This window comes from Euwallacea similis, chromosome 3 (assembly GCF_039881205.1).
Source record: "Euwallacea similis isolate ESF13 chromosome 3, ESF131.1, whole genome shotgun sequence".
NCBI classification, from domain to species: domain Eukaryota; kingdom Metazoa; phylum Arthropoda; class Insecta; order Coleoptera; family Curculionidae; genus Euwallacea; species Euwallacea similis.
The window spans coordinates 314862-339852 of NC_089611.1; the positions used below are offsets into that span (position 1 = coordinate 314862).

The 24991-nt window shown below is 32.4% G+C and overlaps 1 protein-coding gene across 2 annotated transcripts in view; it reads left to right on the top strand.

Annotated features, from left to right (window-relative positions):
- The window catches only part of kay (transcription factor kayak), a 54740-nt gene continuing 29749 nt past the window's right edge, over positions 1-24991 (top strand). Inside the window, exon 1 of one of the 2 annotated variants that reach the window (XM_066406180.1) lies at positions 1-148. In XM_066406180.1, the coding sequence (XP_066262277.1) occupies positions 20-148 (129 nt within the window). In that variant the 5' untranslated portion in view covers positions 1-19. Of the gene's footprint in view, positions 149-17424; positions 17692-24991 lie in introns of those variants that run through there. The other variant, XM_066406182.1, reaches the window with a different exon arrangement.

Here is a 24991-nt window from a genome sequence, read left to right on the forward strand (position 1 = left end):
TTTATACTCTCAGCTCACTATGATAGTAAAACTAGAAATGAGCGATGGAATGTCAAATCATTCGGATTTTTCGAATGACAGCGAAAACTCACAGGAGTCTACTGCCGAATTTAGGATCGAAAGTGGGATTTTGATCACCCCTTCAACGGTAAGTCTTTTTGCTTCTTGGGAATCTGGACGGTTTCTGTGATTTTTGTCAGGTGCCATGTCCAATGAACAAAAGTTTATGAACAAACAAATAATTGTGCAATTCAATTGAACATAAAAATATAGTATACTACGCCACGAGCATAATATTCTATTCTTTTTCTATAACTACAACAATTTTAGAAAAATAAAAAGGTTTCAAAATTCGATAGTTGTCACGAAAATTACAGTCGAGCAGTTGTTGTTTGTTTTGCTTGGTTGCTGTGGATACTGGCACGAAGTTGTGGGAAATGAGCTTATTTCGTTACCGGCATGTATGCAACTGGTAGGAAATGGAAGTATATGGAACTCGAGTTTTTCGATACCATTTTTGATTTGGTAATCATGTCAAATTTCAACAGACGTAGGAAAATCAATTTTTGCGGGCGGTAAAGTGACTTTACTCCACGCATTTGCGAACAGAAATTGGTATTTTCCCGCACGTGTGTGGAACGCATCACGAAGTGATATGTGTCAATGTCAAAAATTTTTGCGGCAAAGTCAAGTCAGCCGTGGACATTGATATGCATGCGGTAAGACTCAGGATGAAATAAACTTAACAGCAAGAAAAATGGGGCACTAGTTAATGTGGAAAAAATATGTATTGAAAATCTAATTTTCACATATTGTTGACAATTAATAAAATTTGTTTTTCATTTTGATTTGAGGCTGTCAAAAAATAATTCTATAGTGTCTATTTCCTTTTTTCTTATAATTTGGCGATTATAATTTTTAGGTATTTTGCAGCAGTTTACTTTCAGACGCATTATGAGGCGATCTCATTTCTTTTGATAAACCTTCTTACTCTTTGTTTTTTGTTTTTGCTTGTATACATTAAGAAAAAAAGGAGAAATTTATTTTGCTATTTTGTTAAAATGTTCATATTTAAAAAAAATAAAATTTATTTTTTATAGCCATTTAAAAATTTTTATTTCGTATCATTTTTTAATTAAATATCATAAAAACATTCTATTTTGTTCAAAAAATTGAATTCTTTACAAGACATATTGGAAAAGAAAATTGTTGATGCGTCGGTTTTTTTGCTGTCGAGTTTAATTTATCGCATGTGTGCCTGTTATAATTTTACCTCATGTTGAGGTTTATTAATTAAACTTACAGACGACAACAAAGTTAAACACCTCGGTCAGCACACATACACACAGTACTTTTTCACCTACCGTGGTTAATTGGCCCTATCGCACGCAATTGCATGTAGAAACTAGTATCTTCCCGCAGTGGACAAAATGTTTTCCCACACTAGTAGTATATTTTTTGTAGGTATAAAACTTATTTTCCTTTCTCATTTCTTATATTAGGTAAACTATTTAGAACATACGGTTGTTTAAATTTTAAGGGAACAATAACGTGGAAGTAAATGCAGTTTTTTTCTTATGCGCAGGTTCAGTTACTTTCCCTTCCTTTGTGATTTTCATTTGAGCATCTCTTATTACCTTTTTTCTAAGATTCTTTTCCTTTTTTTTTGGTTTTGTCCTCAGTTTCTTCCATTTGGCTACCTGTAGATCGATGCATCTTAAATGGTATCAAAGTACCGAAAGTAAAAATAGTCCAAGAATGCAATAAGTTCGATTTTCCCTATGATGGTATAACAGTGAAGAAACAATTTGATTCAGGAATATCAACTATCAAAGTAGCCATATTATACGTAATACTAGTTTTTTTCAGTTAAAAATTATTTTAACATTAACTTGTAATCCATTTTAAAATTCAGAGAAAACTTTCAATCGAAATATATAAAAAATAGGGAGTTCTATTTACAATTCTGAAGTGGGTACCTGAAGTAGAAGAAGTTGAATTTAAAAAAAAATCAACTATGACGTTATTTAGTAATTCGAACAATATCATTTTACTTGGGTTTTAGTTCATCTTTCGTTGATAAATAACTGAGTTATAACTTCGACTGTTTTTTATGAAACAGCCGTTATATGAGAGACAGCTTTCAACCAAGAGCATTCATGAGGGATCCTTATATTATGGCCTAGTTAATTGATGAGATAGAATTGAGGAAGGCTCATACGTTTAAGTACATATACATATGTACCAGGTATACCGGTATGAAATGAGCGTCAGGATATAAATGTCTCGATATAGGGCATTTGTTGTAAACAAACCTTTTTTTTGTTTGCTTGGCTGGTATACAAACTGACAAACATATTTAGTACAAATCAAGTCCTTGAACAAATAACACTATATTATTTCATTGTGCCAAAAATGTCGAATTTTGTACCACAAAATGATGATTTGCGGAAAGCATTAATTTTTTGCTTTCATTTGAAGAAAAGTGCTGCAGAGTCGCATCGAATGCTTGTCGAGGCATATGGTGATTATGCTTTATCAGAAGCAACATGCAAAAGATGGTTTCAACGATTCAGAAATAACAATTTTGATATGCAAAACGTAGAACGTGGCAGACCACCAAAAAAGTTTGAAGACGCCGAACTGCAATCAATATTGGATGAAGATGACACTTTAAGTCAAAAGCAAATGGCAGAAATGTTAAATGTTGCACAACAAACAATTTCTGATCATTTAAAAGCTATGGGAAAAATCCAAAAATGTGGAAAATGGGTGTCGCATGAATTGAATGAAAGACAGATGGAGAACCGAAAAAACTCCAGTGAAATTTTGCTTCAAAGGCACGAAAGAAAATCAGTTTTGCATCGAATTATTACTGGAGATGAAAAATGGATTTATTTTCAAAATCTTAAACGGAAAAAATCATGGGTTGATCCGGGACAACCATCAACATCGACTGCAAAACCTGATCGATTCGGCAAGAAGGCAATGCTGTGTGTTTGGTGGGATCAGAAAGGTGTGGTGCACCACGAGCTTTTAAAACCTGGTGAAACTGTTAATACTGTTCGTTACCGACAACAATTGATTAATTTAAACAATGCGTTGATTGAAAAACGATCAGAATGGGTCAGAAGACACGGGAAGGTCATTTTGCTCCATGACAACGCACCTCCACACAAAGCAACACCGGTTCAGAATACCATCAAAACACTTGGCTGGGAGTTGTTACCCCATCCGCCGTATTCACCAGACTTGGCTCCTTCGGACTACCATTTGTTTTCATCGATGGGACACGCATTGGCTGAGCAGCACTTCGATTCCTACGAAAAAGTAGAAAATTGGGTGTCTAATTGGTTTGATGACAAAGAGGCACATTTCTATTGGCGTGGTATCCATAAATTGCCAGAAAGGTGGTCAAAATGTGTAGAAAACAATGGTCAATATTTTGAATAAATTTTATTTTTCTTTCCTTGTTAAAATTGGTGTTTTATTTTCACAAAATAGCGCTTATTTCATACCGGTAGATCTGGTACATAACAAGCACCCACCTATTTTTTCTGCTTTCTGCACGATATTTTATAAATTTCGGATCTAGTGTTTACATGAGTATTTATCCAGAATTAGGATTTAAACCTCAATCTAAACATAACAGCGTACGATAAATGTTCCAAGTATTTTGTACTATATTTAACTGATTTAACTTTCACTTGTCTCGTAATAGCGGTTATCTCTTATCATAAATGTCTATGGAATTTCAGATAATAGCAATTCTGTTCTAATAGTAAGGTAACCCGATCCTGGCTCATTAGAAATATGCGCAATATACCGGTCGGGACTTCTTATCCACATTTCTGACTGCTTTTGACTATGCGGAGTGGGGTTTCTAGCCTGTCTCAAAGAAACTATGCAGGAAGTCATTTTCTACACTTCACTCATAATTATTGTTCATTAAGTTGATATAAAAGATCAAGATAAGTCCAATCACCGGATTTACTATCGTTTCATTTAGGATATTTTGTAATTAAAAGTAAATACTTAGGTAAACAACTCAGTAAAACACAGTTAATCCAGTCATTTTACTTGATCATGATATATGTATATATGTATGCATATAATTCGGTTTGTGACTGTCAACGCATAAAGATTTTGTTAAGTTGGCTTCATTTAAGTCCAGTTTTCAAAGAGATCGTTTTCTTGACCATGTCGAGAATAATGGAAAAATGGAATTCAATTGGTCAAGACGTTGTTTATTAGGATTTAAGCCTCTATTTGGCATAATGTAGTATAAGTTATTGAAAAACTGGCATTTAATCGTTTTAGAATATTATTATTTTTGGAAAACTGATGCATTTTGCAAAAAATATTATACGTAGGTGCAAGTATTAAATTATACTTATCAAATAAATTATCCCTGATTATACTATTAAAAGTAATGAGTCATCAATAAATGTTTTCAGTTTCGATTCGATTGATACAATAAACCATGAAAGTAACGACTTAAACCAAAAAATGAAGATAATTTCCAGGATAATCGTTTATACGCTATTATCACGCGGGATCTCCATTTAAATGCAGACCGTTGTCTAATTTCAAGAATAATGTTGGAATATTTTACGTTTATAAATATGTTGCTTCTCCATAGCAACAGCAATAGTTTTTTTAGAGAAAATCTAATAAATAATGTATCGAAATATTGGGAGAAATATAAAAAGCAGCGCTCTGTCATCGAAGTCATTAGTTCTAGTTCCAGTTAAAGTTTCACAGTTACCTTTCTGAAAATAAAAATGTCCTTTTGTGTTGTATCAGGAAACGAAGAGTATTTTGTATCTCAATTTTACGACTACGACCCGGCAAAAATGTCGGTGGAAACAGAAATACTAAGAAAATTGAATTTATTTCTTAGTTTATTGATTGATGATTTGTAACTGTCGATAAGTTCCAAAAAGTCGTTAATAATTCGTCTTTGAGGAGTTTTTTCCCATTAGCAACAGCCCCTTTCAAATTATAAATGTGCTCACTTCAAGAGAAACATACCTTAATTAATATAAATTTCGATAATCCATCAACCTCGTCCTTATCTATATTATAATGAGCACAACATTTGCCAAATTCAATGTGTAGTTAATTAATATATCAGTCCACAACGTAGTATCTTTCTCCTGCTTGCCAATAAATAACAAAGTTTTTTAGAGGTATTTCCCTGAATCGTAATCTATAAATGACTTGAAGTAAAAAGAATTAAAATAACTTGTATTCAAATAAGTAATTATAATATATTATGTTAATACAATGTTGTATTTATTGAAGTGATAATGATATTACGCATAAGTATCAACGAAATTGAATCCTGCCTGATGGTTCCTCAGTATCAATTGAAGTTCGGCCAAATTTGGCTGGAAATAAATTTGTTTTTACCTAACTTAGAAGTAAAGTTAATTTTAATTATGAAAAATCACCAAGATTATCATTTCTTCGAGGTTTTAATTTAACTTTAATTTGATTAGATACTTATTGCAGTATCTCAGAGGTAATATATGAAAACCGAGACTTTCCGAATTGATAATAATTATTTCTTCTGGAAGGAGCAATAATAGGAGCACCAGATGTTTTTTAAACAAACTTTTCAGCCATGTGTATAAATATCTAATCGAGGAAATATAACGTTAGATTTTTTTGCTATTTTCATTAAGAAATTTTTCAGACTTTTATTTTTAAGCTCAGCTGCGCATAAGCTCTAGTGCGATATATATATTTTTTAGAGAATGTCAAAAATGTCTCGGAAACTCTGTGTATTGATAATTTCATGGATTGTAATGGCAAGCTAATAATAATGGTTATGATGATGACTGAAATGTCTATGTTGATGTTCATATTTTTACTGCATGACAGAAAACAGAACAACCTAATAGTGGTTTTATTTAAATATTTTTTATACACTTGTTTATTTATATAAACAGGTACTAAAAATGGTCAATATAAACCATATTCAAGCATTCGTTTTTGTGTTGTTGGGATTTTTTGGATATTTTTGTAGTATAAACATACTAACAATAAAACGGCAATGTTAGATTAAAATACCAGCTATTTCTATACAGTGTCCTTCGAAGAATTTATCTTATTTATTCCATATGCCTAGAGCCAGAAAGCAAGCAAATTTTCATCAATTTAACGAGATTGAGAGATAAGTTTGTTAAAATTTCGTCGTTTAGAGAATTTGGTACTAAATGAATAGAAATTTAAATGCTTAAATATTTTAATATTAATATTATAATAATATATTGTACATCATTAGGTCTAGGAATTATTTACAACAACATCTTCTACTTCATATCAGAATTCCTCTGAGTACATTTTTTAACAAAATAACGCATGACGCATATGTATGTAGTCCTAAAGTTGGCCTACTTTCAGCAAATCGAATTTAATTTTTGTACTTCAGCCATCCAGATCTCTAAATCTTACACTTAGCGAATATATCTGAGACATTATAGGCAGAAGATTGCAAAATTTATCCCATTCTTACAAACCTTAGTAACTCTTTGAAATGCAATACAAATAGCTTGGAACGAAATCCGTCAGGTGGACATCAATCACATCATTAGGTCGATGACTTTTCACGAGTCTATACTAGGAAGGAGGAAATTTTTATTTTTTAAAGAATTTTTCAGGCTTTGATGGCATGCTAAAAATAAAAATAAAATCATTGTTACTGATTGATTATCACTGATGGATGTTCTGTTCTGTTCTTTATGTTGGGCAGTATATTAAATACGTATATTTTTTAATCAGAGATCCATATACGCATTTTCGACTTTGTCGATTTCGACGTGAGATCTTCAATTTATTGGCAAAAAATCAAAAGTATGTTCTATTTATTTATCATTGAAATTGTACGAGCTCAAACCCAATTCGCTTTTTAACAATATCTTCTTGTGTGTGATCAACTAAATTTGAATCCAAATAATAAGAATTAATAAATTCCTTATCGATTGGTTAAAGATTAGCTACACATGATTGATTTTATTTATTTTTCTAAAGCCGTTTTTTCAGGAATTCTCAAAATTTTGAATCTTTGCAAGTTTTCTTACACATTGTATGTATGTTTGTACTATTAAAACCGTTTTCAATCAATTTTGCTAGGCTATGTAAATCTGATGGAAGTTAGTTGTAACTCTTGGTATCTATCCAATTTTTATTCATAAAGGGTTTAGTTTGGAAAAGTAACAACTACTTCCATGTTCACACTTGTTTGGCTTTTGTATACGCCTAAATATGATAAAACACACAAATGTGACTTCGAGTCCCACTATTAGAGAATTGCCAATTTTGAACGAAACTTGCTAAATGCTAAAGACAAGTCATGTTCTCGAAGTTTGTGAGCCTATGTTACGCATCGGTTTTTTGGACACACTGTATATGCAGGACAGATGTCCTTATTAAAATGGTCCCTTTCGATTCACTTTGAAGTATAATTTCTTAAATCATATGGTATAAAGTAAAAAAAATGGACAAACCTCTAAGGGATAGCTGTCGGTACTATTGAATTCTATTCGACATCTCTTGTGTCCCCTCCCCCATTCTTTTAATGTTAATACAGAAGAAGGAGCGGGTGTCTGATATGAAATCTAATTTATTGCCTTATTAATCCTATGTAGTATGCTAACCTACAAAGTATAATAAAGAAGTAAAGTAAACATTTTTTTAAAGTTATTGACGACATGATTCAGGATATCTAATCAAACACAGGGTGTTTCATAAAAAATCATAACTACAGTTAGTTATGGCTAAACCATACGGTGCAGCAGAATTGAGAAAAAAATTTCATGTTCACATGGTTCAACAGAACATTATCGTATCTACTGTCTGCTAATATTCGAAATTATTCATTGACAAGATTATTGTTTGCTTATAAATCTTGTATAAAGTTCTAAGCTGAGCAGATGACACAACATCTTTGTTTTTGAGCCATGTATATTTACTAGTGTTTGCGCAAAAAGATGATTCCTATGATTCCAAATGCACATAAATATTCGGGTCATTCATTTAAAACATAACTTCGATTTTAAAGTAAAGGTATCGGGATCCAGACCAGACGCCCGTAAAAGTGACGCCATTTCTGGCACCAGACCTGTCGTCGCGACGCACGGCGCCCATGAACATGATTTATGTTAAAGGGTTTGGATGCTAACTTATTACGGCAAATACTGTAGATAACCATCACTCTCAAACATTAATCTCTAGTTCGTGTCAGAATTTCGCCGACCTTTACAATGAAAATTATGTTTTTAACAGCTTTTACTTTGTATTAATTCATGTAGCAGCTGCTCCAATTAGACCTTATTTAAAAAGCACCAACGTGCCCATAGGGTCAATGGTCAGAACGGTATTTGAACCCAATCGTTTGAAGCCACCATGTGCCTTAATTCCGAATATGCGTTCCTACCACCAGTTCTATAATATGACTTAATATGGCGTTTGTTAAGCAATAATTGTAACGTTTCGTTTAGTATATTAAAGGCAATTTTCTTTTTATAATCTCATCTTCATCAAGAGACCAGTCACGGAAAATGGCAACATTGCCATTGAAACATTTCAATTTAACTCATTAGCATACCTACTTATTTATTTATTCCCCTATAAAATCTAATTTCGTCCTGTGTGGACTGCCCTTTGTGCGTCGAGCGTCGGTCGTGTGTGCATTTTCACCCTCGCTTTCTCCGGATGGCCGTAACCTCCCCTAAAGTTCATTACAGGGTTGGAGGAAATTGCAGCGACCTTGGTGCTGATCAAAAATCGATAACCCACCCTATATAATAACGTGAGAATTCAACAATGCCTATAGGATTTTCAGATTGTGATAGAATCGAATATTACATATCGGTAGAAGTGATTTTGTATCTATTAGACATAAACGATCTTTAATTTCAAACTAAAGGGCTATCCAATATTTGGTTTCTCTACCCTTGTAATAAAAACACATATATCCATATGTAAATAATCATTCATAAAATGAAAGGAAACGAAAAAAGATATTTGGAAATGCTTCAATAGATTGGTCGAAAGGAAAAGGAAGCGAGATTGTCTTGTAAAACAAAGAGGGTTTATAAATGATCCAGTTGTGATGATTATTTTTCCATATTGCCTGAATTTGTTACAGTCTTTCAGTTATTTTTGACGTGTCTGTGCGTTTGTGCAGCAATTTGTTAAGTGCCTTTTCTTAGTATTCTGTTCCATTTTTTGTATACATTATTTAGTTTTTTTCACTGCATTTGCCCTTAGTATGTGTCATTGTTTTGTCCATTAACGTCAAGACTTTCTACCGCTTCTTCAACCTGGTTTTCTCAGTCAGCTGTTCTGTACAATAAGTGCAGTATTGTCAGTATAATGCAATATGTATGGTGTTGGGTCTATATGTTTCTTGTCTTTTAAGTCACGGTTATACCTATGCATCGTGGCAGTATAGATTATAAAGGAAGGGTAAAAGCGGCGATCACTCAGGAAGCCTTTATTTCGGAGAAGAAGGGAAAGAGAGAGTGTCGTTAATTAGTACTTTCAGCTGTCTGTTCTTTCATAGGTTTTTGATAATATGAAGTAGGTATTTTGGCATTTAAAGTTTGCATGATTTGTAAAGGAGACCAGTGTGCCAGACGTTGTCAAATGCCTTATTGATATCTCTGAATAAACTTGCTGATTTTCTACCTTTTAAATGTGTTATTGATATGTTATTGATGAAAAAGAGAGTGGGTGTACTTCGATTTTAAGTCAAATTGATAGCATGGTATATGTTTTCCAATCAGTATCCGAAGGCTGTTTTTCATTAAATTTTCAAAAACTTTGCTTAGTACTCGGAGTAATGTAATAGATCTGTAGTTTTGTGTTTGTTTATTATTCAGTTCATTTTTTGAGATAGGTATTATTGTTTCCTTTTTTCATGCCTCTGGGATTGTGTTGTTTAAAATACAGTTATTGAGTTGATTTAGTATACGCTTGTGAGTGTCAGGAATTTAAGATCCTCAGAACTTAACGTTTTATTTTCCCGCTCCTACGTTTTTCTATGTCATCTAGTGCTTCATTGTATTTTCTGTTTGTAATTAACTTGTATGTGTAGTCTAACGAGTTGTTGTTAAAATAGTTGTCGTACCAGTCGTTCACCAAATTCCAGATCTGTGTCCGGTAAATGCGTCAGCTTTATCTTTGTGTAATGTTCCACCTTCGTTAATTATACCACTGGTATTTGTTTTTTTGTATCGTGATAGTTTTTTTTTGCCAGTATGATTTTCCTTTGTCTTAATCAATTTCTTGGCATGCTTCCAACTATTTGTCCTGTAGATGTTGGCGTATCAACGCCTTTATATTTCTGTTGGGGGTTAATTTTTATTTTATTTTAGTTTTTTAAATTTTTTTACTCGATGGAAAATTTATTATAAAATTCCATTTTGTGTACTCATTAGCATAAGAGTGACATTTCAATTACAGACAGACAGACATTAAAAATAAAGAGTAAAGTGATACTTTTACTACCTACGTTTTATTTTTTGTTTTATCTGCTGAAATAATTCATACAAAACGTGACGAAGAAATTCAAGTCTATTAAAAGAAAAAAAATGTGAACCCCTCTAAAATGTCTTTGCATAAATGTTGAGATGATGAAGACTAGAAATCTTTGAATTTCTTTTTATTTTTTTCCCTAGTTAATCTGTATTAAAACTACTTTTCTATTACAGTTTTTTATAAGCTTCAATATCCTATATAGTTCGTACATTACAATAAAGCTATAGAAAATGACTGCCTTATCTTCCTTCATAGTCTTACGCCTTGACTTTGATTTGGCTATGAATAACAATGCGGCGGTATTAAACAACTACTATCTAAAAGCTTTCAATACGGAATCTTACATCTTGGAACCCCACGAGTGGGCTAAATTATAGTTTTTTTAGCCATTTACTCCCCAACAAAATTTTGTGTTAGGATGTAAGAAACGTGAAATTATTTTTAAAGTCTTCTTTTTTCTCATTTTAACTTTTTCCCAACTCCATTTTTTATGATAAAAAAAGCCTTACCTCATGAATGTCTTATTTAATTGTAATTAGCAATGATTGAACAGCATAGCACTTCGTTACTTTTAAAAGTATACAGCACGTTACTAAAATACTTTCTCGAACTTTTACATCTGGTCTTATATCAAAAATAAGAAAACGAGTTCTAACAATCCTAAATGCTTTTTTTAGGAGATATAGGTTTAACACGTATTCTTATGGGGCAAAATACAAGGTGTTTCAATAGAGTGTAACCGGTCATCTATTTTATTATTCCTTATTAATGAATTTTTTTGAACAAATATTTCTACATATTTTTTGGTTTAGAAACAACTTTAAGTTTGGTTTAATATTTTAGTTTCACTCATTATGTGATCGAGAAACCTTATGCTCATTTTATTTAATGTGACACCCTGTATCTAGCTACTTCCGAACAAATAGTTTTTAATGATTTAATTATTTTTATCAAATTATTTATTTTCTTTTTATCCTGAAATGTTTTTAGGTATTGTGGGCGTTGACATAATTATTATTAAATTATGTTTCTTAGAAAATTAGACTGGAAAAACCTTTGCGCTTCAAACAAATATATGAAACGTACCCACTTATGGAACTAATGTCATACTTTATCTTCACGATGTATTTTCACAATCGGAAGTGATTAATTTTACAGGAAATACCGTGTTTTCCCAGACAGCTTGGCTTTTTGTTCATGTATGATTGTATTGTATTGGTATTGCCTTTTCTTGGTAGTAATAAAGTTATCATACTATGGTATATTTTTATTAACTAGATGTTTACCAATATGCTACATTTTCTACCAAACGCCATCAAATATTTATTTATTTATTTTATAATTGCCGGTTACGGACAAATTTTCCAGATTTTCAAAATATTCTGAAAAAGAGATAATTAATACAATACAAACTTATACCTTGACTTTTCAAGTAATTATCAATTACATGCAAGAGTTAGTTATCATTTTTTCCAAAAGTGTTATCAAAATAATAGTTTTTTCATTTATTTTACTGAAGACCCTTTTTATTCTAAAACCAAATGCACTTCTTTGTTTAGAAAAAAAGGATTTTACATAATTTTAATGTCCTAGCATTTGTTTTTGACATGAAATTTGCGATGATTCAGTTAGATATTTAGCCTCATGGATAGTAGATACTAATTAGGATTTTCCAGCTTTTGATAGTAATACATACAAATAATACTATAGTACTTAATAATTTATGGTGCAGTTGTAATATTTATCAACTTAAGTACGTAAATACATTATATGTATATGTATAAAAGATAATAATAGGTTTTCATAGAATTCTTCAAGGCTTTTTATATCTTCATAAAATGGTATTTTTCAATCAGGATAATTGTAAAAGAGTTCATCGAACAAGTGTGTAATTACTTCAGTTAAGACACCTGACCCATAACCACTTTGAAAAAGACACAAAAGGCAAATTTCCGCTATTTGCTTTTCAATTATTGCAATCGTCTCGTCTTTAGCTTGTAGTGGTGTCATGTCATAGTCCCTTAAATTCACTCACCCTTACTTCCTCCAAAAGCACAATATAAACATCATTTTATTGTTTATTTTTACGGTCATTCGCTTCCTAAAGTCAGGATTTTTTTGAAGATTTATCTAATTTATCAACATATTATATAATAAAACTTAAATTCCGCATTTCTCGAAAAACTTTAACAATAAATTGGTTTTCCCCCTGGTTGTTTCTAGAAAAAAAGAAAGTTTATTTCTGGGATTATTGTATGACAAATACAGTAATCAATATAGTTTTACAAACATAGTTTTAGTTAATTAAATATGGCAATACATGATCGCTATATGTTTTTTTTCAGTTTTTCTATGTTGTTGATACAAATGATCTAAGTTAAACGTACAGATCCATAGGATATCCAGGTACTATAACATTAATCTGATTGCTGACGGATGTGAAGAAGTGTTATAACTAACAAATTTATATTATCTTTTACAATAGCACACTTTGTCTCTTTCATCGCCTTTCGCGTCCTTAATATGTAATTGCCCCTCACATACATATTCTGAAGAGAAACCCCTCTCGTTGTTATTGCTGATAAAACTTGTACAACTGACATAAAATTGTAAAATATCGAAGCCAAAAATACCATTATTTCTCGAATTACATAATGAACCCCACACGATAAAAATTAATAATTCACCTTCCTTTTATCCCTAAAAAAACCTGCGAAATAGCGAATAACTTTCATTTTTGCGACCGACCACTTATCAACTGCAAATCCACGGAAGGAATTTCATATTGCGTTCACGAGGGCAAGGGGATATCGCACCCCTCAGTCAACGAGGGCAGAAATGCATTCTGTCAAATTGAATAAAAAATGGGTTAGGGAGGGTGTCTGGCTGTCGGCGGGGGTGGCGGTCACTCACTGGAACGATTCCCGGTTAAGTTGAGGGGAGGTTTTAGCACGATTCGTCTTTTTATGCGTCTGAAGTAGGATTTCGTGTAAATAGACATTTTGTAATTTGAATTTTATATTTGAAGGGTTGCTTTTTGCCGAATATACAGGGTGGTCCTCATCTAATAGGTCAAATTTTTCTCACTTATCTTTTTCGAGAAATATAACGATATGGTTAAATTTATCTTACAATTAGTACTAAAATTGACGGTTTTCGATATAGAAAGTGTTAAAGTTTCACTTATTTTTTCCAGTTTTTGTCAAAAGTCAAAAGTCGTGAATCAAGTTTATTGACGTAAGCGTTGATAGACACTAAGCTTATGTTGGTACAAATTACGGTATAATTGGAGCAACTGTTATAGAAATTCCGACATTAAAAAAATTACATTATCACATTATATATCAATTACATATCTCTCCGAATTACTTGAAAACTTCTCTTCGTCGAATCCATTCAAAATTTTAATTGAGCACTTAACCAGTATTTTGCCAATCTTCATAAAAATATATGCGTTCTCATACGATACACACTCATAAACCCTGAAATCCTTTCCACGAATCATCAAAATTTCCAAGTTAATTTCCTTCCGAAATTCTAATAATTTCCTCCTACGTTAAATTCTAGAATGTCAGTCGATTATCTTCGTTCAGCTTTTCCTAGTATTATAATGTTTTCTCTTTCTAGTGCACGTAGTATACCTTGGTTACTTAAAAATTTAACTTGTTTGCGTGCCTGGAGAGTTTTCTGGCTGACATTGAATAACGGAGCTTGATCATATTGTTAGCAGAATGACTAATCATAATACATGTTTAATACTCGGTTGTTAGCTATTATTGAATGATCAGAATTATGTGGATTTTGACCCATATTGCGTTTACCAAATAAGTAAAGTTTACATATTCAGCGCGTTTTATGTGGTCACGTGCACCGGGAGTACCCAGTTTTAAGCAAGATTGCAAATGTGCAGTTATTGGGTGTCATGTGCAATGAACATATTGAATGTTCTAAGCATAAACATAGGAACCATCATTTGATTGTTAATAGGTCACGATTTGCCTATGAATAATCATTATTTATATTAAAAATATTAGGAACCAACAATAATGAGTGAAATGTGATCTGAGATAAATCTCCGCAACCTCTTTCCTTACGGATTAAAATGATTAACTTATTTTTAAGTTAGTCAGGAGGATAATTTTCACCAAAAACTTAACTCCCTATATTGAGTCATTTAAATTAAATTGATCCAGTTGTTTAATAAAGTTTTTGTTTTACCTTTTTCGGTCATTACGTTCTTTAGATTTTTAACTAATTTTTAAAAGTTTTTAGTTAGTAATTATCCAAATGTTTTCTATGCACTTGTGCTCTAACTAAACTATGCTTAAACAGTTATTTATAGACTAATCGATCAAATTAAATCGTTAGTATTTCGGTTTGGAAACCTTGTAAAACAAGTATAGGACATGTTATACAAAATATTTAGAGTTTCACGAGGTATCCAAAAATGCGTTAATACAAATTCTGTGTATCTCTAAAGTTGGGTTCCCACTGCCAAATAGAACTTATAACGTAAAGTAAATATTAACACTAGGACTTAAAGACGAATCTCCCCAAAACTAAGTTTTGAAGACGGAAGGAAAAGATCTGCAAAGATTAGAAATCCATTTAAGGTACATCTAAAGCTGAGTTCCCACGGCGCTTAATTTGAGAAACTCTCAAGCTGACACGGATCAATCATAAGAGATTCGGATAGACCTTTTTTTGCAACGCTTCTAGTGGAACTTAAATGTAAAGCGACACAAACACTTCATGATCATCTTCTTCAAACTTATGTATTGAAGATGAGACAAGAAACTGTTGTAGTGTTAAAAACCAACATGCTTTTAATGCTGTGTTTTTTACGTAGCGGGGATAATTTTCTGCGGGATCGGTGCGTCTTACTCTCCTGACATTCTCTCATCATACCTCTACACACTAAAAATTCCAACTCTTAAGTATCTCTCCTAGGAAAACCTTTAATTTATCTAATTCATCATTTTTTCAAAGGTCAATGAAATCTTACATCAAGTATTAGCTATTTTAAACTACTGTGAATCTTCAGAATTGTATTATCCAAGTCAAATAAAAAATGTTGAATGGATGTATGTGTAGGTAGCAAATACGAAAACTCATATGCGCTTTTCAAAAAGATTAGAGCGTACGTTCTAATCACAAACTAAACATATTCATTATAAATTAACAATTTGTACGCGCAGTTCTTCCTGTTAGTTAAATGTATGTTACTTCATAATGTAAGCACTAAAAGAGCTTAGATGGCTCGTGTGTGATATTTTAAGACTTATTTTGTGTACTTACTAGATATTTTGTCTTTCAATATGTTATTATAGAAACGAAGAAGCTGAAATGTTTAAAAACTTGTCGAACTCAGAGATTAAGGAAAAGCGAAAAAAGTTCAAGTTTGTAAACTTTCTTCAATTTATAATGTTTTGCTACATTGACGTCGTGGCAGAGCAGTTGGTTTGAGTTCAGGTAGATGAAGGGTCTTTTATATTTTAGTATAATAAACCCGAGATAACGTTTATATTTCAAATTTTTCGAGTCAGGTTCCTCATTTTTTTTAACCGTCATACGTAGTTTTCTTACTCCTAGAGAAAATTAGTATGGTATCGCCTCGAAACGGACTAAAATCCCTCTTGCTTTTACGAATAATAGGTGATAATTAGTTTTTGATACTGTATCATAGCCCAGCACAACGACTTGAATTTTAGCCATGAGGGGTTAAGTCAAAATTTACAGGATAATCGTCATCGAGTAGTACAGATTCTCCTGAAAAGATAACTAAATCAAAGCTCCTTTCCACGTACAAAATTGACTTGAGAATAATACAAATTGTATTTTTACTCTGCTCTCACAGCAGAGCAAGGAATGATAGATAATAATTAAATTGCTAGAATATTTCGGAATTGTTTTAGAATATAGTAGCCAGAAACTTCTCTAGCCTAGACATCTCAGCGTATAGAGTTGAAGGAATATCGTCTTATGAGGAGGTGTAACATGGTTGATAGTCGACCTGATGACAGTATTGATTTATTATAGGTTTGTAACAATGAATGGTTAAGTATATACATAAGTACGCAAATATGTATGTTAGTAAAAGGTTAGGCGGAAAGAAATATACGTTTTAAATTTGGTGGGTTTTAATTAGTGACTAAATTTTGAGTCTTATCAGCTAAAGACAAAAATTGCGTTTACAAGTAAAAAAAATTGTCTTTATAACGTATTTCGCTCATGGTCCATCATCTATGTTATATCAGCGTGACATTTAAAAGATAAGACGATGGCTTGAGAAATGCCATCAAGCATAGTAATGATCTGTGAATTATTGAGGTGATTAAAGTAACGGTATAGAGGGACTGATGATTGCGGGTGTGTAAAAATTATAAAGCAATAGTATAGGAACAGAGGAAAATACGAGGGTAAAACGATTCAGGTTAGATGCTGTCTGTGAAAACAAATATTTTTGTTGGCAGTGTAACTCTCATTTTCTGCGACTCCTCTGCAGTGATCAAAATCATGACTTTACTATCAAACGAGCAAAAGCTCCATTTTATCTAATCTTTGTGCTAAAATTCCAAATCACTAAAATCTTGAAAAACCTGCTTCTTGGCGATATTCGCATAAACTCCCCGTACTACACAAACTCAGTTTGAGCGAAACGGTGAACGAAAAATTTTCGGAATACATTTCACATTATTTTATCCAGCGCGTTCGTCGGTCCCCCTTTCCGCGTCCAACACGCGCATTCGTGACGTCACTTTCCCCACGAGCGGAACAAGGACCCCCATACTCGCATAGTTAAGTACGAGAGAGATAAGACCAATCGAGCGTGGCCAACCTTGATTGTCTTAAACGGTGGTTTTAAAGCGTGTTGTTCGCGAACTCTTGCCACTAGTTAAGCATTTGTTTCATTCAATACACGCGCGATACAGGATACAGGTTTTCGAGTGGGTTCGTCTTATTGCCTAACTGACAGTTCGCGTTGACATTTGAAAAGTTGTGTTTTAGGACGCAGAATAGTTTTTGGCCGACTTGATGTCTCAGCTAGTGCCCTATTTCAATTTCGGTCTGGACGATAGTGATTTATTTGACGGTGCCATGTATTCCGAAAATTTTTTGGGAAAATCTGGAGGAAGAATGGTGAGTAAGAAGGAGCTTCCAGCCTTAAAGCCAAGCCCAGATTTTTTAAATAAAACTTTCCGAAGGTCTCAGCCTCTGGACCAGACACTTTGAGTTTTGCCCTCAAACTGATTTTAGAATATTAATTCAAATGAGATAAAGTTTATTTTTAGCGGTTTTCTTAATTGAAAAACGTTTATTGGTCCGTCGTCTATCTTACGCAATTGTTGTTAAAAAGCGATGATTCATGCCGTCGTATCGTGCAATAGTAAATAAATAATAATCCAACGGTACTTATTAAATTATTTTATGAACATGTTTTTCTTATGTATAATTTCTCTGTTTGCATTAAGAGCCCAGATTTTGTTAGTTCAATTTACATTAATTGGGAGATAACGCGTTGAGCGTTTGACGTCAGATTATTTTATTATTTATCAATGAATTGTGGTGCATGATAATGAAATTGTCAAACAATTTATTAAGTGAGGCCTTGATGAAACTTGATTATTTCCATTTTTTTTGCACAAAAAAGATGTTCCCGAGGTTTCATTAATGCGCCGTTGCCGTTGAAATCTCAAGGTAACAAGTGATTTTTCGGTTTCGTCAAAATGATTTATTGGTGACAATATGAAATTGTGAGAAAATTGTTTTCTCTATAGTTTAAATTTTTAGCTAATTTTACAAATACTGTGTAAAATCGTTGCAGAACAATTAGAAAATAATACGTCACAAGCCACTCTATTAATTCTATTAATTCTTTCTGGTGATTTAGGTTTAACGTTAGCAGTTCAATAATTTTGTTACCAAGTGAGTTAAGTGACAAGCCAATATCCAGTAAATCCTCTTGAACTAAGGCCTATTGATTCTTGCGCCGTCTGTTTTATTTTTAGTTAAGGTGAAATTTGGACTCATAATGGTCCTCAAAACCGTAAAATTTTATTAAAATAGGCAAACATGTAAAAATTTATAGAACACAAGTGTGTATTTTCATCCCATCTTTTCTCGAATTTGCATGGTGGTGTGTTGAAATATTTGTGTCGCCAGTTAACATACAGCCTTCAAAGTTTATCTGCGTAGTATAAAGAGTATATAAAAAAATGTTCGGTCAACAATGCTTTGAAACAATTTTTGTTTGTTCTACGCATATTATAGATAAATTTGGCCTTAAATTCGATTTTAACTGTGACATTTCACCTGTAAAATGAGTTGAACTACGACATACAAGTCAAGTTATCTTCTATAGCACTGTTCATCATGAAGGCCGTACGACCTTCCTCTGCTAGATTTAGTTCCCCTAGGTTCCCAGTCGAATTCCCATAAACTTTTGTTAACTTTTAGAATCATTCAGTTTTCCCAAACCTGCAGTGATTTATTTTGCGAAAATGATTTTCTTTTAAGTTTTACTAGACTTTAAAAAATGACTGGCTCTCGGTCTCTGTGATATTTCAGAAAATTTTCCTGATTTTTCAATGCCAAATCTTTCGATCTTCTGTCCATCAAGAGAATTTTGTTGTTCTTTCAGATTCTTACTGCAGTCATTTTTTGAGGGACCTTTTATGAATCCCTCAGGCCTGTTTTTTATAAACACGCGCCATCCTGGCAAATATGCGAGTGTTGAAAGAATTTTATAACCTTAGGTAAAGACAACCCTAAACCTTCGTTATTATCATGGCAGATTAACACTTGTATCAGGCTGAATGTAGAGTTAAAGAGAGTGAAAAAACGAACACACAACCAAACCAATTTCTTTTATTCTAAAAGTTTGGTATTTTTTGACAAAAATTTTAATCAGTCAATGCTGTTTCACATATCCCATAGTAATTCCGTAATATGGGGTTTATACAGCGCATAACTCATAACATAATGCATAGCAGAGAAAGTCGGTTTTATGGTTATATCTTGGCATTATGGTATAACAAATGACATAGAAAGTTTATATGTTTTCAACTTTCTATGCAATGTTTATATACCTCTACCCAGCATAATATCAATTCGAATTTATAAATTCAGTCATTGACAGTTGACGAATTAACATTGGTTATTCTTCTTTCCCAAAAACAAAAGTAAATTTCTAACTTGCAGAGTTAATAAATAGGTTAACATGGACATGTAAAATTAATTTTTCACTATGAAATTATGGACACATGAAACAGTTGTAAATGTTACTCTACATTCAGCCGTGTTGTTAGTAGGACTCTTTCCCCTTTCAAAAGCGAATTAATACTCTAACAAATATCTACTAATGCCTACTAATACGCATTAATATCTCCTAATACCTACTACTACCTACTAATACACTGACGAAAGTCATCAAGACTCGCGGAACCATTTACCCCGATAATTATTTCCTAAGGCTCCCTAAGTATATTCCATCTTAAAGTTCATTGAAAATATTCCATTTTCATCACCTATATCTTTACCTTCCCTTTGCGATTTTTCTCAAAAGTCGGTATTTTATATTTAATTGCAAAATGCCATATCCAAGCCAGTATCGTAAAAAAAATATAATTAAAGGGGTTGCGAACAATACCAAATTTTGGCGATTCAGGTGGAAATGCTAACCCCTATCTAATTGACCTGAAAGGTGCTATAACGAGACTAAATAGGGCATCACGAAAGAACAGGATATTTACTATTTTTATTTTTTTATTTTATGTTAAATTTTATATGTTAAACAATTTTAAATTAGTTAGTTTAGATTAGATCAGTAATTCAGGTTTCAATAATTAAAGAAATCATCAATTAAAATTCTTAAAACCTTAATGTAAATAGTAGATTTTCCTCATCTAATTTTTGACAAACAATTTTTTGACCTATTTTTTAGTATGTCACTAGATGTGTAGCGTGAAGATAGTTCGAAAATATCATACTGAAAGTTACGTTTAATGAGTGTTTTTCCAGTTATTTGTTTTTTTTGCCTTACTGAATTATACAGAGTGCCCGAAAGTGGAAAACAACAATGCAATGGTGCTGTAATTTAGCAATGGAATTTAGTAGTATCCTAGTTTGTTGATTTTGTATATACTTGACTGCCTATAGTAAAATCATGTTATCGAAAAACAGCATGTGCGAGTGCGATTGGCGGTGTTAATAATAATTAAATTGTTTAATTATTATTAATTACCGCTTGTATCATGCATGGATGTAAAAAGAATAGTGTTCTACTCCTCGAAAATGAGTTTCTCTAATTCGAGAACCTTACCTGTTTTCTCAATGACAGAAAATGCTCTTTTCGTCACTCGTTGAGCAATTTACAACTAGATCCTGAGAGAACCTCTTGGATTATAATTATTGAGTTTCTATGTAGTTTAAATTGAATCGAGAGACTAAAACTGGAAGGTCCTAAACTACGAATTCTTCGGAAATATTCCGATATGATGCGAGATCTAATCTTTCTAAAATTTACTCTAGATTTTAGGAGTAGAAAGTTGAATTCCTGAATTATGAAATCACAAAAAATCGAATGAAAAATATTTTTGAGGCCATTCGAGAAGTCTCTTAAAACGTCATTGTTAAGTTTTAGATTAAACTACGGTGTATAACATAAAGAATCCACAAAATTTTCCCCGTTAATTTCACAATCAATTCGGTGTAATTTAAGCAATGTAAAGACACAAAATTAGTTGATACATATTATATTGGATTACATATATCTTTTTCTCGATGAAGCCACATCAAGGAATTTAACTATAATTGAAATTCATATAGCATCATTAAAACATCAATACAGTTAAATATAAAGTCGGGCGTCAAATCGTGGTTAAACAAAAGCATCTGTGACCCCTCCGGCCATTGTATGCAAAATCGGGGATTGTTTGCTTTATGGTGTCTTTTCTTTGTTATTATATCCTCATATATGCGTATGAAGTTGTAATAATGCGATACACACCTATTTTCAACAAACAATTAATCTTAATTTTATAGGTACTTGTAAGCACCTCAAATAAGACTCTACTATAAAGTTTTTTAACCTCATCAGAAGTTTCGAGAATATAAATTTTGTGTTTTTTGCGCTCATTTAACTTTATAACAATTGCGGTATATTCAACATTAAATGCATTGTAATCCCCTTATTATTGTTTATTATCAAAAAAAGAAACTTAATTAAATGTATTAAGGTATAATTAAGCAACAAGTTACATGTGAATTGTTATTACTCGCAATGTCTACGTCGGTTTTGGCGCAATTACTGGGGATTTTATTCTTGTTTTAGCGTGGGCAGACCTACCAGATTAGCTCAATTAAAAAATTAAACGTTATTTATATTCCAGTGCACTCCAGATAAAACACATGCCACTAAATGAAGTCAATTTGGAGGCCAATAAGCCGGGCAGTTTATGGACTGTCCTACCGTAATAATTAAGAATGAGGAAAAATGTATTTGTGTCAGGTCGAAGCATGTTTGTCCATGGTTAGAGACATGTAGATAATTATGAAAGCTTGGTTAGTACACACGTGAGTGTGACTGCTATCAAAGAAGTTAGTGTGGAGTATCGCAGAAGTCAAATAAGACTCATTTTTATATTATCCTCATAGCTTGCAAAACCTTGATTACAGCCTTGTTGAAACCAAAGATTTTATTTACAGCTCCCTTAAAAAGTGAATTGAGCGACAACTATTATGGTTCTTAACTACTAGAAGACACTCTGAAACCTCTAAAACTGATGGTTAAACTTTTTGACGACTTTTTGTGCCTTGAATCCTATTTTTTTGTGTGATACCAAAACTTTACCTTTGAAGTTTCCTTCATCAACTGAAGAATTTTGATTTCTTCCTTTACCTTACTATTTTCCTTAAGATTTCTTTTAACCGTTGTTATAGCCAGCCTAATACTTAGTAGAGTAACCTAAAAAACCTTGGCAACAGTGGTAATTTAGCCGTAACATAAATTTTGGTGCAAAGAATGGAGATTATCTTATCAATCTTTCATCTCTGTATCTTAGGTCACTGTAATGAAGTAATTTAGTATGTTTTATTAAGCCAAATAATAATCGTCATTTAATCAAATCTAGACTATTATTGATTTGGTTGAAATTAGTAGTACGTATAATCCTTCAATCGGTATTATTTCTGTAGTCCTGTACCGTTGACCCCTGATCCCACAAGGTTTTTCTGTATGTTTTTAAATTGATTTCTTACTTCAAGACTAACAAATATTATATCGTTTTTACAGGTCTGTTGAACTGATAGCGAATTGTTGTGAATTGTTGAAATTTGTGCCTTCAAGGTTGAAATGTCTTTGTTGGGTATATGACTAAAAATAGATTTGGTCTAGTGCAAATCAATTTATTAAAGCAGCACACTGCATTAATTTAGATACAACGCAAAGTGTATCCATTCAAAGTTTTTCCTCAAATTTTTCTAGGCTTGCTTAGGAGACCAAACCATTCATTTGATCCGAATAGAAAAGAGAAATACCAATATTCGCGTAAAAATATCGATTGTCCCTGGTAGAAAAATGGATTTCCTAAATTAAAATTTTTAGTAACTAACTAAAGTCATGATTTAGAAGATCTAAATGTTTTCTAGATGTAACACAAACCTCTTCGAAAACCTTTCATATTGACCTTCTCAGAAAAAACTGCTAAGAAAAGAAAAGAAACTTCTTTCTGAAAATTTGAATTTCTCTGTGATGTTTTTAATTAGTTCAAGTTAATTATACAGAATAATCTGACTTATTCGGATTCTTGTGTATAATTTGGAATTATTCGTCCCAATGTCTACATTTTCTGGTTGGCTCGTTGAGAAATATTTACATCGAGAAAATGGAGCCAATGGATTTCAAGTTAGTTCAGGTTAGGCCCCATCAATCAACCCTTGAGAGTTGTTTCCCACATTTTAAAAGATATATTCGACATTTAAAGAGTGCAATTAGGTTCTTTTCTCGATTAGATTTCCTCGATATAAAAAATCCAATTGGCTTCAAAATTAGAATGGCTCTTAGGGCTTCAAAGGAAAAATCCAACAATTCGATTTCGTGCTAAGGTGCTGTTAATTTCAAATTGAGTTACTATGTTTTGATTTGAATGTTTTCAAATTAATGCTTAATTTACGCAACATCTTCCAAAATTTTTGAGTTGTTTACAATTACGTATCTTGGATATTCCAATAAAGTCATTTGAACTTGGTCTAAGAACCAGTGAAAAAAATGTCCAGGAAGCGAATTGCATTTTTCCTCTTCGTCTCTTTCACTACCCCTTTATTATTAAGAGAGGGAGACCATGGAGAGTATTGGAATAGTAATAATGCCTCATTAAGAATATAGTACTTCATATTGTCAATATATCACGCATTTTTTCTTGATGAACTCATTGATTCACAGATTTTTACTGTTTCATTGAATTTCATCTTACCACTGACCTTCAGATGTTGCTACCATAGTATAGCCGTTACTTCATTGATCACTTATTTAGAATCTTTAGAAAGACATGTTGTATAATCGACAAATTTAACAAAAAGAGTTAAGTAAACCGGATACCGGTAATTCCAAGTAGCACCTAGTAATATCTGCAGTCGAAAATTCTTGCAAAACCGAAATGGCAAAAATACGTGCCGAAATAGGTGAAAGACAGTGTCCGTATCTCGGCAACTACCGAATGATGTTGCGAAATATGAATTTTATCGGGTTCGATACACAGCTGCGTGACTAATTTTTTCAGCTATGCCTTTTCTGGGTTTTAACAACTGGGTGCAGTGTGCAATTGCGCGATAACATTAAAAATTGCTATTGTAATCGGCATAGGCGATAATAGACGTTGGATAATGCGGTTTTGTTAAACAATAGTTCAAACAAAGAAACTATGTATGTCTAGATAGAGCGGCTGGTCGTGAAGTTTTAATTGTCGCTGACGATGACGATTCATATCGGCGACCAACACTAAGAACTACTGTTCTTCGCTTTTACTTTTATTGTCTCACCAGGTGTATGGCTGTTCTACAGAAATTGTTAAACATTAAGGTCAAGGCTGTTATCATGTTATAACAGAATCTCATTTACTTCCTACTTGTGTTACCAGGGTTGGTCATTTATTGTGAAATTTGCAAAATAGACATTCTGGGTCACATGTACCTTAAATTTGAAATTTATTCATTTTTGATAAACAAAAACTTTGGAAAAAGTTGAGCAGTGCTGTTTGTAAGTGAGAAAACAGATTTTAGCCCTTGAACTATTTAGAAACTTATTCGATCTTCATAAGAATTGCACTACTTACTGGTAGAGAAAAATCACAGTTTGTAATTTGCAACAGAATGAGTATTGACGCGAGTACCGAAGCATTTTCTTTTGTTAGTGACTTAAAATTTTGAAACAATGCTAAACAGT